This window comes from Saimiri boliviensis, chromosome 2, assembly GCF_048565385.1.
Source record: "Saimiri boliviensis isolate mSaiBol1 chromosome 2, mSaiBol1.pri, whole genome shotgun sequence".
In the NCBI taxonomy this organism is placed as follows: Eukaryota; Metazoa; Chordata; class Mammalia; order Primates; family Cebidae; genus Saimiri; species Saimiri boliviensis.
In genome coordinates, this window is record NC_133450.1 from 239,881,505 (window position 1) to 239,898,175 (window position 16,671).

General features: G+C 49.7%; 1 protein-coding gene across 1 annotated transcript in view; it reads left to right on the plus strand.

Annotated features, from left to right (window-relative positions):
- The first annotated feature begins 242 nt into the window (after window positions 1-242).
- The window catches only part of PTCH1 (patched 1), a 62,082-nt gene continuing 45,653 nt past the window's right edge, over window positions 243-16,671 (plus strand). The window contains exons 1-2 of the mRNA XM_010348764.3: window positions 243-437; window positions 1,992-2,184. Of these exons, the coding sequence (XP_010347066.2) occupies window positions 246-437; window positions 1,992-2,184 (385 nt within the window). The 5' untranslated portion in view covers window positions 243-245. The remainder of the gene's footprint in view (window positions 438-1,991; window positions 2,185-16,671) is intronic.

Genomic DNA, 16,671 nt, shown 5'->3' on the forward strand with positions numbered 1-16,671 from the left:
GAAGGCGCAGGGTCTGACTCCCCGGCAGCGGCCGCGGCCGCAACGGCAGCAGCGCCCGCCGTGTGAGCAGCAGCAGCGGCTGGTCTGTCAACCGGAGTCCGAGCCCGAGCAGCCTGCGGCCAGCAGCGTCCTCGCGAGCCGAGCGCCCAGGCGCGCCAGGAGCCCGCAGCGGCGGCAGCAGCGCGCCGGGCCGCCTGGGAAGCCTCCGTCCCCGCGGCGGCGGCGGCGGCGGCGGCGGCGGCAACATGGCCTCGGCTGGTAACGCCGCCGAGCCCCAGGACCGCGGCGGCGGCTGTATCGGTGCCCCCGGCCGGCCGGCGGGAGGCGGGAGGCGCAGACGGACCGGGGGACTGCGCCGCGCCGCCGCGCCGGACCGGGATTATCTGCACCGGCCCAGCTACTGCGACGCCGCCTTCGCTCTGGAGCAGATTTCCAAGGTGCATTTCAGACTCTCTCCTCTCCTCCCACTTTCTCTTCCCTCCTCTCTTTGGGATCGCCCCCGCTACACACACACACACACACACACACACACACACACACACTCCTCCAGGAAAAGCAACAGACAAGTGGGGATTGAAAAATTCAAACCCTCCCTCTGGTCCTGGGAGGAAAGGGCTGTCTGAGGTCCGCAGGGGGTGGAGGTGTGCGTGCGTGCGTGTGTGTGTGTGTGTGTGTGTGTACACACACGCCCTCTCCGGCGTGCCTTTTCCGGAGCACTGGAAAGCCGTCCACCGCGGGCCACCTCCCGGGCGGCCGCGGCACTGCCCGCGGCCCCGTGCCCCCTGCCCTGGAACTCCCTCCTCCTGCGCCCCGGCCCCTATTTGCAGCCTAAGCCCCGGTAATGCTGCCACATTTCTTAACATCTTGCAGGGGGAGGCGGAGTGGAGAGGCGGAGAGAGGAAGGGGGGAGGGAGCCGAAATAAAGGTGGTTTCCTTTTTTGGCAGCCGGTTTTGCTTTTGTTAAGCATGAAATCTCTGCTCCCTTAAAAAATTATTCTCGGAAAAAGACATCTCCCCTGTTTCCCAGGTTTAGAGCTGCCTCTCCTCAGGGCCTGGTCGGGGGAGGGAAGGTTGTAAACAAATTGCCACCTTAAATTCGCGGTGCGGGTCTGCGGAGCGGCCGGGTTCATTGTGTTTACGAGGCTCGCTGAAATGTGTGGAATCCGGGGAAGGCGAGCACCCAGACGGGGGCCCGCCGGGGCCGCGGGCAGCACCGGGGAAACGCCGCGCCGGGGAGCAGCCTGCGCCGGCCTGGGCCCTTTCCCTGTGTACTCGGCTGTTTTTTACGTTTAACCAGAAAGGAAGGGAGAGGAGGGAAAGATCCTTGTGGCTGCCCTCTTCCGATCACAAACATTGTCGTAAGTTGCAGATGGCTGCCCCATTTCCTAATTCAGCTCACACAGCGTCTCCCAACGCTATGGAAATTCGCCGGAGTGAACGCCCGCGGCCGCGCTCACCACGTGGATCCCCACTTACGAGCACTCTAGGCGGGGGTCCAGTTGGGGGAACCCGCAATGTGTTGTTCCCAAAGCGCGCTCGCCCCTAGCGCCCATCCCCGAGGGTGATGGACGGAGCAGGACTTCAGGGACAGGGGGACCCGTTTTGCGGGCTCCTCAACTTTGGGCTCCGCCGCTGGGATTACGCGGCCCCTCCCTTCTCAGGTCTGGGGTGAACGTTGCCTGTGTCCAGTGGTCTCTCTCCTCTCTACCCGGGCTTCCTCTTCTCTTGCATTGCAGCCCCAGCAAATCGTACTCGGGGATCCGGCGGGTGGGGGCGCCCTGATGTCCCCGAGGTGCAGCTCCCACGCTGCGGCCCGGCTCTGACTTCTGACCGAGCCCCCCACGACGTCCGGGTCCGCTGGGGCTGCAGCCTCGAGGGTGAGTCCCTGGGCCGCGGCAGCGCGCACCCCCAGGCTGTTGGGGGCTCACCCTGCCTGGGTGCGCGGGCCGCGACTTCCCGGCGCTCACTCCTCCCTTCTGCTTCGTCCCCAGGGGAAGGCTACTGGCCGGAAAGCGCCGCTGTGGCTGAGAGCGAAGTTTCAGAGACTCTTATTTAAACTGGGTTGCTACATTCAGAAAAACTGCGGCAAGTTCTTGGTTGTGGGCCTCCTGATCTTTGGGGCCTTCGCGGTGGGATTAAAGGCGGCGAACCTCGAGACCAACGTGGAGGAGCTGTGGGTGGAAGGTAAGAGCGCCCGCCGCGGCGCCCGCGCCCCCGGCCCGGTCCCCGCTCGCGGCGGATAGAGATTCGCCAGCGCACCCCGAGAGCCCGGCCGCGGCCGGCGAAGCCCCCTGCCCGCACCCGCGGGATTGTTTATTGTTTGGGCGCCTGGCCGGGAGCCAGGCCCTCCCGACAAAGGCCGCGCTGTAATCTACTCTGGGCGCTGCGCGGCGGAGGTGTGGTGGGAGAGCGCGGCGGGGGCGGGCCGGGGGCGCGGGGCCCCTCCGGGACGGACCACTCCGCGCGCCGGGGGCCCCGGGGCTCTCCGTCGCCGCCGCCGCCCGCCTCGGCCGCACCCCGAGACGCGCCCTGCGGCTGGCCTCTCCCTGCCTGGCTCCCCGGCCCGGCTTCCTTCTCTCCCCCACCCCCACCCACCGCGTCCAAAGAGAAAGGAGTCGGGGGGAGCCAGAGGCCACCCCTCCGGCTGGCGGGAGTGTGCGCGCCCCCGGCGGCCGCGGCCGGTGCGCTGGGGAGGGCCAGGGGCGGGCGCAGCGCAGGCCTGCGGAGGCGGCGGCGTGTGTGGTCCTGTTTTTGGACAGCTTTCAACTCTTGGGGAAAAAAACATTTGTCTCAAGGTACAAAAAAAGCGGGGCAGGGGTGGAAGGAGTGGAAAAAAAAATAGTAAGGCACAGACTGGAACGCATGTTTGCAAAGTAGATTAATGTTTCCTCGCGGGTGGGGGCTTTTTACAGGGAATTATTCTGGGGAAAGGCTGCATTTTGCAGGCAAAGAAAAGAAATGTTTTAAGAACGCGGGGTTGAAGGGACCTCTCAGAGGGGTTCTGCCAGTCTTTTATCTGCGTTCCTCAGTTTTGGGGTTCTTGAGACCTTCACAAGGCAGTTGCAGATTTAAAATAGATACATATTTTTTCGAAGACAAGTATTTTTACATTATTTTGGTGACACCGGTTTAAATTTGTTTCTCTCCGCTGGTTGTTTCTTAATTATCTTCTTGGCAAGTTCCAAATGCAGCTATTTAGAAACATTTTAACCCTAAACACCACCTTGGGCATCTCTAGGGAGGTAGGGGAGGGTTGAGGTGACTATGTAGATATTTCAAACTGAAATACCTGGAGCGTTTCTCGGGATGCTGAAGAGTTACGGGCATCATCGCTTCAGTGATCAGGATGCTGTTGAAGATGAACCCTGGAGAATATTTCCTTAATCTCTCCTTGTTTGTGAAGTTGGAGCATTCGGTTGAGAAGTGACAATAAATAGTCCACGTAATTAAGACAAAATATTCCTGCCTTAAGTAGATTGGTAATTAATACAAAAGTGTTCTTTGAATTGAATCCATGGAGTAATTTGCCTCAGTTCAGCGATTCGGTATCATTGGTAGATAAAAGAGGGGTTTTATCGAGCAGCTATTATGCTCGTAGCAACAAGTTTCCTGAGCGCCTGTGATGTCGCTAGCAGTGTGTTACGCACTGTAAGAGACTCAGGTGTGTTTGACACTGCACAATTTCATGCACTTAAAACTATTAGAATTCGACGCATTTGGACCACATTTGGGTTCCAAGTTGAAATGGGCTGTGAAAGTTACAGATGAAAAGTTTCCCTGAAGGTGGTGAGGCAGGCTGGGGGGAGAGGGGGAAGGGGAGACAACTGAAAGAGTGGGGGAAGGAGGGCATCTTAGGCAGAGGGCACAGTTCCAGCAGGGGCAGCCGCCGAGGGGTTTGGAAGTGGTGTGATTGGCTAGACTGTAGGGGCACTGCCGTAGATTCTAGGACAGAACAGGGCATGAGCACAGGGGAAGGCCGACTCATCCATGTGTTCACTCTCCACCACTTGGCCCAACCCGTATTTGTTGCCATCCATTGAGGATGACAAAACATGATTTTGTGGTGTTCCGAGCGAGTTTTTAGTAGACCTTTAAGCACGTCGAAGGAGAGAGAATGTGATTTATTTTCTTAGCATTGCATATTTCTGGAAATAAGTTGGTTTCTGCATAACACGACCCATTTCCAGTCCTGGAAGGAGAAGCAATGTGCTTCCTGCCAGTTGTGTAGTGAGAGGGAGTAGAGTTTTCTTTTTCAATGGACTGGATGGGGACACCTGTGAGGGGAAGGCTGTTTGCTTACTTTTGGCAGTTTCAACATGGCTCACTGGTTCTTGGGCCAAATGTTATTTACTCAGTACAAATACTATCACTTGTTGAGCAACTACCATGCAGCAGGCATTTATTATATATTATCATATGCATTATAACTCAATAAAATAGCTATTAATTATTATCTTTATTTGTATAACGTGGTAGTGGACGTACTGTCTTTATGTATGATGAGGATTGTCCCACTTTACAGACAGGAAATACGAGTTCACTGCGTGTCTCCCTATTTACTTTGCCTGCTGATGACATAAGTCATTTGTTCTCCTGTCACCTTGTCTTTTATCTTTTATTTATTCATTTATTCAGTGCTAAATTCTTCCCCTAGAGAAGAACCAACAGTTTCATAAGTTCAGATAAATCCAGCTAGGGAGGTGACCAAACTGTTGTATAAATTTAATTTCATTTCAAAGCAGAAGTAGCTGTGTAGAGATCATGTTTGTGATGCAGTGAGCTGAGTGTTCATATCAGTAGTAAGTCGTGTGAGCATCTGCATTCAGGAGTAAGAATTTCCTGCTGTTCTAGACGTCAATAGACATCCATGAATTGAAGTGAGTAACAGCTCCAAATTTAAGTTCATCTTATGTGTCAGTCTCATAGATAAATTCCTCATCTCTATCAGCAAAGAAGTCTGTAGGATGGTACTTTCTTGGTGGGTTTTTCTGAAGGTTTTGGGCATGAATTTTTACATGAACTGAGTGCTTGCTACACAAATAAACGAAATAGATGGAGGTAGCGTATTTTCCTAGTTAGAAAACAGCAGAAGAGAGCCAAGTGTGAGATTTTAAGGGATGAGGGATGCTGAGGGATAGTTTGTAAGAAGCTGTTTCTCCTGCAATTTGAAATCACAGGAGCGTGTGTGTGTGTGTGTGTGTGTGTGTGTGTGTAGCACATTTTCTTATTCTGCATATCTTCCTGTCTGCCAAAGTCACGTTAATATTATCTTTTTACTACAGCTAGCAAATTAAAGGGATCCACTGGATAGGCTGTATCTTCTAATTGACTTTCATGCTTTGTTTAACATGCTGGGGAAATGTGGCTTTATAAAGAGTTGGAATACATGAGCCACAATGTACAGACCAATATATGCTAGATAAGGAAGAGTGTGTGTGTGTGTGTGTGTGTGTGTGTGTGTGTGTGTGTGTTAGTAGGCATTGGTGATAAGAATTATTGTATTCTGTTGTTACATTGTTCATATAATGATTGCCTTTTAAGAAACTGTCAGTTATGTATTATGATGCCAGCTTGAGTTTTAGGGTTATACTGTTAGCAAATCAAAATTATCAAGTCAATTTCACGTGTCTGGAGTCATGAGGTTTGATACAGAATATGTCTACTGATACAGTGGACATCTGCTATTGCAGAAGCCCATGACCATGGCAGCAAGGTAGGGGAGAAACTAATTGTCATTGAAAAACAGAAGCGTGGCTGGGCCTGGTGACTCATGCCTGTAATCCCAGCACTTTGGGAGGCCAAGTTGGGCAGATCGCGAGTTCAGGAGTTTGAGACCAGCCTGACCAACATGGTGAAACCCCATCTCTACTAAAAATACAAAAATTAGCCAGGCGTGGTGGCACGAGCCTGTAATCCCAGCTACTCAGGAGGATGAGGTAGGAGAATCGCCTGAACCTGGGAGAATCACTTGAACCTGGGAGGCAGAGGTTGCAGTGAGCTGAGAGTGCACCACCGTACTCCAGCCCAGGCAATAGAGCGAGACTCCATCTCAAAAAAAAAAGAAAAATAGAAGCATTCATTCTGCACATGTTCTCAGTGCCTATTCTGCACCACCATTGCAGAAAGCTCTCCAGAGAGACGGCAAAAAGCCACAGTCTCTGCCCTCAGGGGAAATGTATACAAACATCCAGCAGGCATAGACCAGTGTGTGGGTGTTTAACATGAAGGACAGCAGTGCCAAGATGGCAGGAAATTGGGGACATCTTCCGGGCTGGCCTCAAGGTAGGAGGCCTGAGCCAGGCACAGGGGCTGGAGGAGGAAGGGCAGAGGCATTCCAGGCAGAAGGAACAGCATGGGCAAAGGCTCCGAGAACAGGCATGTGGCCCCCCTGGAGGGCAGCCTTTGTGGGGTCTTCGAGATTGCGTGGGAGCCTGGAAGATGGGCCGGTCCCTCAGGGCCATTTCACAGAAGTCTCCCTGCTTGGCTGGGGGCTGCCAGTGCTTCCTGCTAGCCATCCCTGTCTCATGAGTATGCTCACATGTTGGCCTCTCGTGTCCTCCCAGATCCATGAATGCTTCACCCAGATCTCGCCCTTCTGGAGACAGACTGCTGTTATTTTAATCTTACCTATTTCTTTGTTGGTATTTCCTTATTGTTGAGCAGTTTTAGCCCATCTCCCTCAGTATCTACTTCCCTTCATATCAACCCCCGACTCCAGCCCTCCCTCAGACACAAGTTTCTTGTCAAGCTTTTTCAGTGATAGAACATTCATTTATCTCTTTGAGCTTTCTGTTTTTTTCTGAAAGCTTGCTCAGCTCCTGGCCTCCTTTTCTGCAGAGGGCAACTGACTTGAAATGAATCCATATTGCCTTGGTGTTTGGATGTTAATATTGCTGCAGGCCAGTGTCGAGGGAGGAGAAGGCAAGTTGTGAGTTTGACTCTTTTAAAGAAAAATAGAAGGAATTGTTTTTTAAAATACGTTAAAATTTGTGCTTGATATGTCTAAGTGCTTTCGAGTTTGTACCTTGCCAGTGTTACACTTTCGGTGTTCTTGAACTCAGACGATTAGTTGTAGGAGATAACCACTCCTTCAGTTTGGAGCACGGTCCCTCAACCTCAGTACTGTGGACACTGGGGCGGGATCATCTGCTGTCGGTAGCTGCTCTGCACACTATAGGCTGTGTAACAGCATCCTGGCCTCTACCCACTAGATGCCAGTAGCATCCTCCCAGATGTGACATCCAAAATGTTTCCAGTCATTGCCAGATGTCTCTAAGGGAGAGGGTGAAAATCATCCCAGTTGAGACCCACTGGTTTCGATGATAAAAAGATTTTGATTGGAAGACCCATGCTGTGCAGAATGAAGGTGTTTGTTATGACGGAGTTGTGGCTGCGATGCATTGCATAGATGCAAGAGTATTAGTCTTCTTCAAAATAACACCCCCATCCCATTCCTGTATTTGCTGACCCAGATAACTAATTCTTTTGCTTAGAATGACATTAAATATCAAAGAAAAATACCATGATGGGCCAAAAGAGGAAAGAGGCCATGGAAGAAAGAAATGCTTTATATTTGGGTACCTGTTGAGATGGGGGGTTATCTAATTTTGCTGAAAGACTGGTTGTACCTCAACCCCAGTAGCCTGAAGATTTGTAGCATGAAAGTGACTTTCTGAAAAGCTTTAACAGAAGATACCACTGCCTTTGTTGATATTGAAATAACAGTTCCTTCAGAAGAGCCCGTCTAGTGTGTGAGCTCTTTGGTGATCTCATTCTCTTCCAAATGTGTTTCTATCACAAACCACTCCCACTTGTCCCTCCAGGAGACCTTATGGAGCAGAAGCAAGGGACAGCAAGAGACCAAGGCAGTCCAGCTGGAAGGGCAGAAGGGGCTCTGCTGTCACTGCCCTTCCACAGTGGTCATCTGGTTTCTGTTCTCTGGGGCTGCCATTTTGGGGGCATTTCACAGGGACAGGAAGAAAAATGCAGCTCCTTGGACCCCCATCCATGGTTTAAAAGGAAGAATATGTTTAGATAGGTATGTATTAGTTTCCACTACTGAGTACGCACATTTAGGTGGAAGCAGTTGTGGTATTTCTTTCATATTTGGTGAAAAACGATAGGAAATGAGAAGCTACCAATGATTGTTTAAAAAAATAACAAATAGCCCTCAGGTGCCTTCTACACAGGGCAGTTGACCCTGCAAATCCTCCCTATCTCTTTACTGTCTACCATTCTTGACCCTTCAACAAGTTGAGAGAACGGGTTAGGTAATGGGGTGTTTCTGATGCATAGGACACTGCCCGGAGGTTCCAGAAGATGACAGCTTCCAGATGTATGAACAGCCTGATCCGTGTGTTTAGATTACGCGCCACAGCTGATGCGGAGATTAATGCTGGCTGGACAAGCCCTGGGAGATTTGTCTGGTTTCCACAATGCCATGTTTACGTTTCATTTGGGTTTCTCCTTCAAAGCTGCCCTGCCTGTGACCCTGGGCTCTGTCCACTCGGGGCAAGCTGGAACTCATCCGCCCTGCTCTCCTGCTTTTACTGGGGTGGGGAGAGTCACAATTCGGCAGAGAAAGGGGGCACTCTGGTGGCTGCCTCCTCCTGACCATGCCAGCTGTCTGCCCAGATTCAGCCCCTGATGACTATTCAGTTCTACTCGGGATGTGTTTCACTGTAAAAGGTTTTCTGGCTTTTAAAACAAATATGGAAATACTATGAAATAACTTTAAAGGGGACCAGATTTAATAGAAGCCACTTTGCAGAAATGTAGTATTTGAACTTCCGGTACTTTTTGGACACTATTTGGGGGAGAAAAGTTGAGAGAATTCCAGCAGTGTCAGACACCCCCCGTAATAACCATAGCTGCGTCGTTCTCTTCTAATCCTATTAATATTTCCTTTGCCCCTCCCTGGCTCCCAGAACTGCTGCTGCCTCCTCCCCCCTCCCCTTCCCTCCTGTCCTTTCTCCCACCCACCCGCCCCTAAACCGCCCATGTCATTTCCTTCCAAGTGGATCTCTGCAGTTACTAGTGTGAACTCTGAAATGGTAGTAAGTCTGGCTAATCACAGACTGAGAGAAGGGAATTAGAACATTTATTATTTCAAGCCAGCTGCAGGAGATGCTAGATACAGAGCTGCCATTTGCATCCCTTGGCATTCTTATTTTGGTTAGGGTTGGTTCCAAGACCACACTCTTTGATGGGCTCTTGGCAGAAGATGTGATTCCCCTGTTGCAGAACCATGACTTTTTTTTTAATGGGCTTCTGAGGCAACTTTAGAATCCATTGACAAGCTGCTTCAATCCCTACTGCACCACCGGAGAGAGTGGGAAATAAGTTCTGGACCCCTGTGCTTACTGTGGCACGTGAACAGTGCAAGAACTGGGTTCCGTAGCATTTCTGGGACTAGTGGCTTTCCCTCCCAGGTGCCTCCCGCTTCAGGTTTTCCTTGCTTAGGACTCCCACCAAAGCTAGTCAGCAGCATATGGAGCTTGGCTAGATTGAAGGGGATGAAATTCTTTATCCAGATTTTGGCCGACTCTGAAGCTTTATATGGTCCATCCTCACAAGAGGTCTTGGTTAACATCCAGAGAGCAGAGGGCTTTGCTGGTGTGGGCACTTCTGCCTGCAAGAGGAGGAAGCTCTGTGGGATTCTCTCAGTGGGAACATTCCTTGAATACACAGATATAATCAGGGTCATCAAAATATAAACACTTCTGTTACTTTCTCTTCTAATCTTTGAATTTGGGTGCTTACCATAATACTTACTGGATTTTTTTTCTCTTAAACTGGATTTAGGGTGCTTTTTTTCCTTTCCACTGCAGTATCTGATGCCTTCCATAACCGCAGAATACTGACATTGAGAAACTGCTGGGCTGCTGTGGAGGATTTCAGGAGTCTGGTGTACAGGAAGATGCGCCCCGTCCTTAGTCCCTCCGGGAAGGAATATGACTGTTTCACTTGGGGTTCACAGCATGGCTCGAGAAACAGCTGTCATGTGTTAGGGAAGCTGTATTGTTGGTGGGCAGTCAGATACCTGCTAATGAATGGCAAGTCTGTTGTCGGAGAGATTTATAATGTGGGGGCAGGACCTTATTTCTAATCCAGAAACCCAGGTGTGAGTTGACCCAAATAGTCCGCTCTGCGTGTGGGTCCCACAATGCCACTGCCATGAGAGCGAGGCTAGTGACAAGCAAGTCCCCAGACCACAGTGCAAGCTTTATTTGTTATTGTTAGGATAAATGAAAAGAAGCAGTAGACTTACCCAATTTAGCAACCAAGATAGTTTTCAGTTATTAATGAAACATGTACAAAAGTAAGCAAAAGGAACTGGAAACGGGCTTTGTTAAGTCAATGTGCATGATTTTTTTTTTTTTTTTTCCTCCTTAAATCATTGCTTAAGGGCTTCTGGCCCCTAGCTCAGGAAGCCTGCCCAAAAATGCCAGATGTATTACACAGTCAAGTATTGCAATGTAAACACCGCTCTGTGCCACGAGGCAGGGTGGTCCATCTCCTATTTAAGAAGAGTGAGCTATTGAGAGGACGCGGGCTGGGGGTGAATCCTCCGCTCTGCAGTGAGCATAGTCGTGGTTGTGTCATTTCTGGTTTTGGCTGCACAGTCAAGATTTGAAACTACCAAACCCAGATAAACACATTGGAATGGCAGAGAATAGCAACTTGAATTGGGATGCCAAAGAAATCAAGATGCGGCTTGGATAGTGTGGCTTCATTGGGTCAGATAAGTTTATAAACTGTGGGACAGAATGCAGGGTGCGGAGATACGGGAAGAGGGTTCTTGTCACAGCAGCATCTTGAAGCTGCGTCGAGCATCCTAGTTTTCATTTACTGGTGGCTAAATGGAAAGGTGAGCCTAAGCAAGACTGAGAGATCCCAAGCCTCCAGGGTGACTTCCTCCGTGGGAGGAAGCCCGCGGGTGGGTGCACCTTCCAAGTGTGGAAAGCGGATAGGTCAACAAGCCCTTCTGGTGTTCTGCAGCACTGAGGATGTGGCCCATGATACATTCTGATTCTCTCCTGCTTTCTGCATTTCTGAACTAAGGAGTCTGCTAATGATGATTGTTTGGAGGTGAGAAAGTCACTGGCACTTTGGGCCACCCTCCGGTAAAACGTGTCATTTCCGGCAATGACAGGAAATTGGAGTGCCCAAACATTACCTGTCCATCCAGATAACCTCATACGTAGCAGCCTCAGAGTGACTACGTTCAGGATTTCTAAAAATTAGTATGAACATGTTTTGTGAGTTAGGAAGTAATAGGATTTCAGTTTGAATTTGGGGAATTGTTGAAATACCTGCACTAATAATCTCCTTATTAAGAAATTTGTTCTACAGACTGATCTGAGAAAACTAAGAAATGGTGATGATAAAAACAGGAATTTTGAGATGAAGGAAGTGTAAGTTTCTTGACTCCCTCTTTCTCCTCCCACCACTGGTTTTTTTTTTCCTTTTGTGAATTCTTCCACATTCCCACCCCCACTCCCTGATTTCCTCTGCTCCTTTAGTGGGAAACCAGCAACCTTCACAAAATAGACTCAAACATCACACAACCTCTTTTTAAATGGAGGCTTTCTAAGAGAAAATAACAAAAGAATTTTTCCTAGCTGCCTAAGAAATTATTTTGTTTTTCTTACTGTGTTTTCCTCATGAGGTTTACACATTGTTGTATTAAGTAAAAAATGATAAATATGATACCATCATTTTGGTCTACACATGATCCCGAAAAAAAAAATTACACACGTTTAATACCTTGCTTAATTGCAAACAAAGCTTGCAATTTGAGAGAATTGGGATTAGGGCTAAATATCTATTAAGTGCTCTTTCTAGAGATTTGGGGAATAGGATGACCCTTTTTTTTTTCCTTTTTTTTTTTTAATAGGCTACAGTTTCACATGGCTCCCAAAAGAAATCTCTCTCGCTTTTTGTTTCCCACACCAATTGATTTATCATTTTGCTTGCAAGCAGATCCAGAATGTTAGGGCAAGAACACACTCACTTTTTTCTCGTAACTTTTTTGTTGCGGACCGAAACCAGTTGACTTGAATAAATTTTTCTGAGGCCTGAATGTAGCCAGCAACGTGGAAAAATCTTGCCATTCAGGGCCGTCTGAATGTACATTTCAGCCACACAGTAAGCTGCATTGGGAGGCGCTGGACTGCTAAATGCAACCATTTTTCGCAGCAGCGAGTTAGACAGGTGATTAGCATAATTAGCACCGAGCAGCTATACATATGGTAATGCTGAGTGTGTAAATGCCAGCTGCGGTGTAAAATTTATGTCAGGGGTCGGCAGGGCTGTGCGAAAGTATTGTGTTCCAGCTGCAGGTCAGGGCCGCCAAAGCTCACCTCCTTTTCTCTTGTTGGTGAATACGCCAAACAGGAGAGAAAGACAGAAATATAACAGATACGGCTTTGATGGGACAGCCCAGTTCTGTGCAAGAGGGACTGCTCTATAAAACACACACACTTGCAGAAATCCCGTCACTTTCTCTAGAAATTGTGTGTTTACTTCACCCAGGGTCCCGATGAGTGGGGCCAGGACGGAGGTAGGTAAAGGATTTCCTGGGAGGAAAAAACTTCAGTCATTGAACTTTTAAAAGGAGTTAGAAGGTCTGTTTTGTTTTTCTCACCATCCTCCATTACCTTCACGACCCTCCTGCCCACACTGTCTTATTTCACGTTGGATGGGGTGATACCCTTGCTGGATGGGTTAGCATTGCTCCTTTACAAGAGGAGGAGCTAACCATCCTGGAGGTGTTGACCTTGAACACAACACAAGGTTTCAGCAGCGCAGCTCTCTTCCCAAACTGCTTACTGCTGTTAGAAAAGGGCCAGAAGGGGCCGGGCGCGGTGGCTCAAGCCTGTAATCCCAGCACTTTGGGAGGCCGAGGCGGGCGGATCACGAGGTTGAGAGATCGAGACCATCCTGGTCAACATGGTGAAACCCCGTCTCTACTAAAAATACCAAAAAATTAGCTGGACATGGTGGCGTGTGCCTGTAATCCCAGCTACTCAGGAGGCTGAGGAAGGAGAATTGCCTGAACCCAGGAGGCGGAGGTTGCGGTGAGCCGAGATCGTGCCATTGCACTCCAGCCTGGGTAACAAGAGCGAAACTCCGTCTCAAAAAAAAAAAAAAAAGAAAGAAAAAAAAAAGAAAAGGGCCAGAAGCTTTTTTGTGGGCTTTTTGTTCTTCCTGTGGGTAGCTGTACTTGCCTGCCTTTTTACAAAACTACCTCCACTGTCAGACCCACCAAATTCTTTATAGATAAAAAAAGAATCACATGGGTTGCTTGTTTGAAAGAACGATAGTCTTGAATGGCTCTCACACACTTTGAAGTGCCTGATTCGGGAATTTATTGCTATGATGAGTTTATACATTTTGCACTCGAGGCTTTTTCTCTGCCACGCCCCCACCTCCACCCTCCACCCTTTTTTGGTTGGTGGCTATAAGGAGTGGTGGTGTTGACAGAATATAGTTCACACCACGCTGACCCGGTGATGAAACTTCCTCACGGCACCAGGGGGTCCTTATGTACCGGCCCCTAATCCAGCTAATCCTGATGGCAACAAAATCATGACAGTGGCCCCCAGTGACGTGCGTCTCCCTGCACAGATGCAGAGCGAAGGAACCGTGCAGGAGATAGCTGAGGCCAGCCTGGTGTTCCCCAGGGGCCAGGGAGCCTGCGTGCGAAGGTGGAGACTTGCATTGTCTTCTCCCTCGTGTGGGCTCAAGTCGGAGGCCAGTGAAGGGAGGCCCAGGCTGGATAATGGCGAGAAGGCTGTTGACAGCTGAGAGGTGATGTCAGCGCCACAGAAGCTGGGAGACGGGAGCTGGGGCTAATGTTATGCAATGCCTGAATGCTGTGATGGAGAGCCTGCCGTGGAAGCACTTGGGTTTTGTCGTTGTTGTTGGGTTGTTTTCTGTTTCTGTTTTTTTAATGAAGACTTTAGGAGGTTTCAGCTAAGCTTGATGAAAACACCCGTGTTGGTTCCCGGGTTCTGCTGCCCGGTGGAGTGTGGCCTCTGAGCCAGCGGCCCACCTCCAGGCACGCCCAGGTCCTGCGGAGCGCGAGGATCTCGTTGGGCATCTGCCTGCCTGTTGCGCTTGAGCAGCCCGGCTGCACCTGAGGTCGTGGTAGAGCCGGGGACAGACATTTCCGCCTGTGTCCTGCAGGAAGTCAGCCACGTTCTCGGGCCTGCCTCAGGTGGCGCCGTGCACAGCCTCACTTGCCAGTGCAGCCAGTGACCCGTGAAGAAGGGGCCTCCTGGCAGGTGCAGTGTGGTCTCGGGACACCATGGCTCCTTGGGAGCTGGGGGGATAGCCACACATAAAATGCGACAGGCAGCAGGTCCAGCGTAGGCGGAGTGCTGGGCTGACCTGATTGCATCCGACAGGGCGAGCAGGTCTCAGTCAGGGAAAATCATTCAGAGGGAACAGCCCGGGCAAGGTCGGTAACAGATGGCACTGCCAGCAGCCGGTGGGGGCGGGGAGCTCGGGGCCGGCGCATGCGCGGTCCGGAACCCTGCGCCCGCGCCTGCGCACTGCCAGCGCCCGGCCCGCCACGTGCCCGGTGAGGCCCCGTGCGGTCCCGCGTGGGCCCGTGGGCAGGTGCGCGGTGTCCTGCTCCCGGTGTGTGTTGGTGGTTGCCCTCTCGCTGGGCCCGCTTCATGAAGGCACATTCTCTTTGGGCTGATGGTGGCATTTTTCCCGTAGCAGCACGCAGGGGCACCAGCTCACCAGGAGAAAAACGGCCCAGAAACTTGGGCAGCGGTTGGCTCCTCCCGAATCAAAGAGATGAGTGGGAGAGGACCAAAATTCACAGCCCGTGCGTTTTCAGCCGCTTGCCCACATGACTGAATCTTCTTTTTTTTTGTTTCTCCGATTTTAGAAAACAGGCGGTGCTAATAATTTTGCAGTTACACCCGCTTAGAGATTTCCACTTTTTCGGCCTCACAATAACGAAATGCAACATTGAAAAGAGGACCTGAAGCAACGAAAAGAAAAAGAAAATCTCTCTAGAGGCTGTTAGATAATTCATGGGATTAATCAAATGCAAATGCAACGCTTGCATATACACAAACCCCATTTTCCTAATTGGACTCTGAGTGGGTACTTTTCAGACTGAAAGGGTCATTTGTTTTGACTGATTGACTTTTTGAGGCTTTGGGGGGAATTAATAACTTATACAGATGACTGCCTGTTCCCAAGGCTCTGTATTGAGACCGCGCATTCATTTATTCATTCAGCACACTTGGTGTGTCGTGGCCCTGGTGCCCCTCCGCGTCCCTCGCATATGGAGGTGCGTGGGCAGGACTTGAATTTTGTGGGAAATAACTTCGGTTGGTCCCTCAGATCATCTTTATGTGGATCACAATAAGCTTTTGCTAAAAGGTTTTTGTGTGAATGCCACAGACGTTTCTTAAGCTCTGTGCAGAAGGCTGTGCTGAGGAGGGGGCACAGCAGGGAAGCGTGATGAGGGAAACATCTCTTGTCTACAATGGATTGGAATCATATTGGCCTACAAGTATGGGCCTCTGGGTTAGCTGGTATCCCACCTGTGCTAGCCCTTCTTCACTTTGGAAAGTTAAGCCTGGGTGGATTTGGGGATGAGAGGATCAGCAGAGTTTGATCAAAAACTTATTTGCAGAAGTGATGCTTCTTTTGCCTTTCAAAGAAATGATTTGAGCGTTGGATTTCTGGAGAATAAGATGGCGGAATTGGCAGGTAAAGAGGCTTAGGGCTGCTGTTCTCTGTGTGCCTTCATCTGCCCCCTCTAAAACAGGGCCCCTCTGGGGACCAGAAGGAAAATAAGGCCTGTCCACTGGAGCCCGGGGAGCCCCATTGAAAAAAACTGCATCTCCTCAGTGGCTGAGAAAAATCTTTGAGGCAACGTGGTTGTACTTTAAATAAAAATACGGATTATTGTCATGTTTCATGCATTCTAAAATTCTATCTGTGAGTGTGATACAGGTCAACTATCCCTTATATAAAATGTTTGGGGCCAGAGTGTTGGGGATTTTGGATTTTTTTTTTTAAGGGGGGAAGGATATTCACACATGTACATAGTGAGATAACTTGCGGATGGGACCCAAGTCTAAACATGAAATTTGTTTATGTTTCAACTACGCGTTATGCACCCAGCCTGAAGGGAATTTTATACGATATTTTAAAATAATTTTGTGCCTGAAACAGTGTTAGCGTACATTGAACTATCTGAAAGCAAAGATGTCACTGTCTTAGCCAGACATGTGGACAATCTGCTTGTGTGGAGTCTCATCTTTCCTCTGAATTTATAGGCTACCAATCAGCAATCATTTTCCTAAACTGACTCACACGTACGTACTTACCAGTAAAAAAAAATACGACCTTCCATCAATGCAGTGAAAAAAATACCGTGTTCAGGGAGTCAAAGCAGCACGGTAGCATCATCAGATACCTGCATCAGTGGCCAAAGGACAGCAGCTTCCGGTCCCCACCTACAGTGCTGCGTTTCCACGGAGAGGTGACTGTACACCATGGTTGTTTTTGTTTTTTTTTTAAAGTGAGAAGAAACATCAGAAGCAGTTGAAGGGTCAGGAAGTGGGTCCTGTAGGGGTGAGGTGGCATCTCTAGATGGCGTTTCAGAATGTTTCCTCCAGCATCATCTGCCTC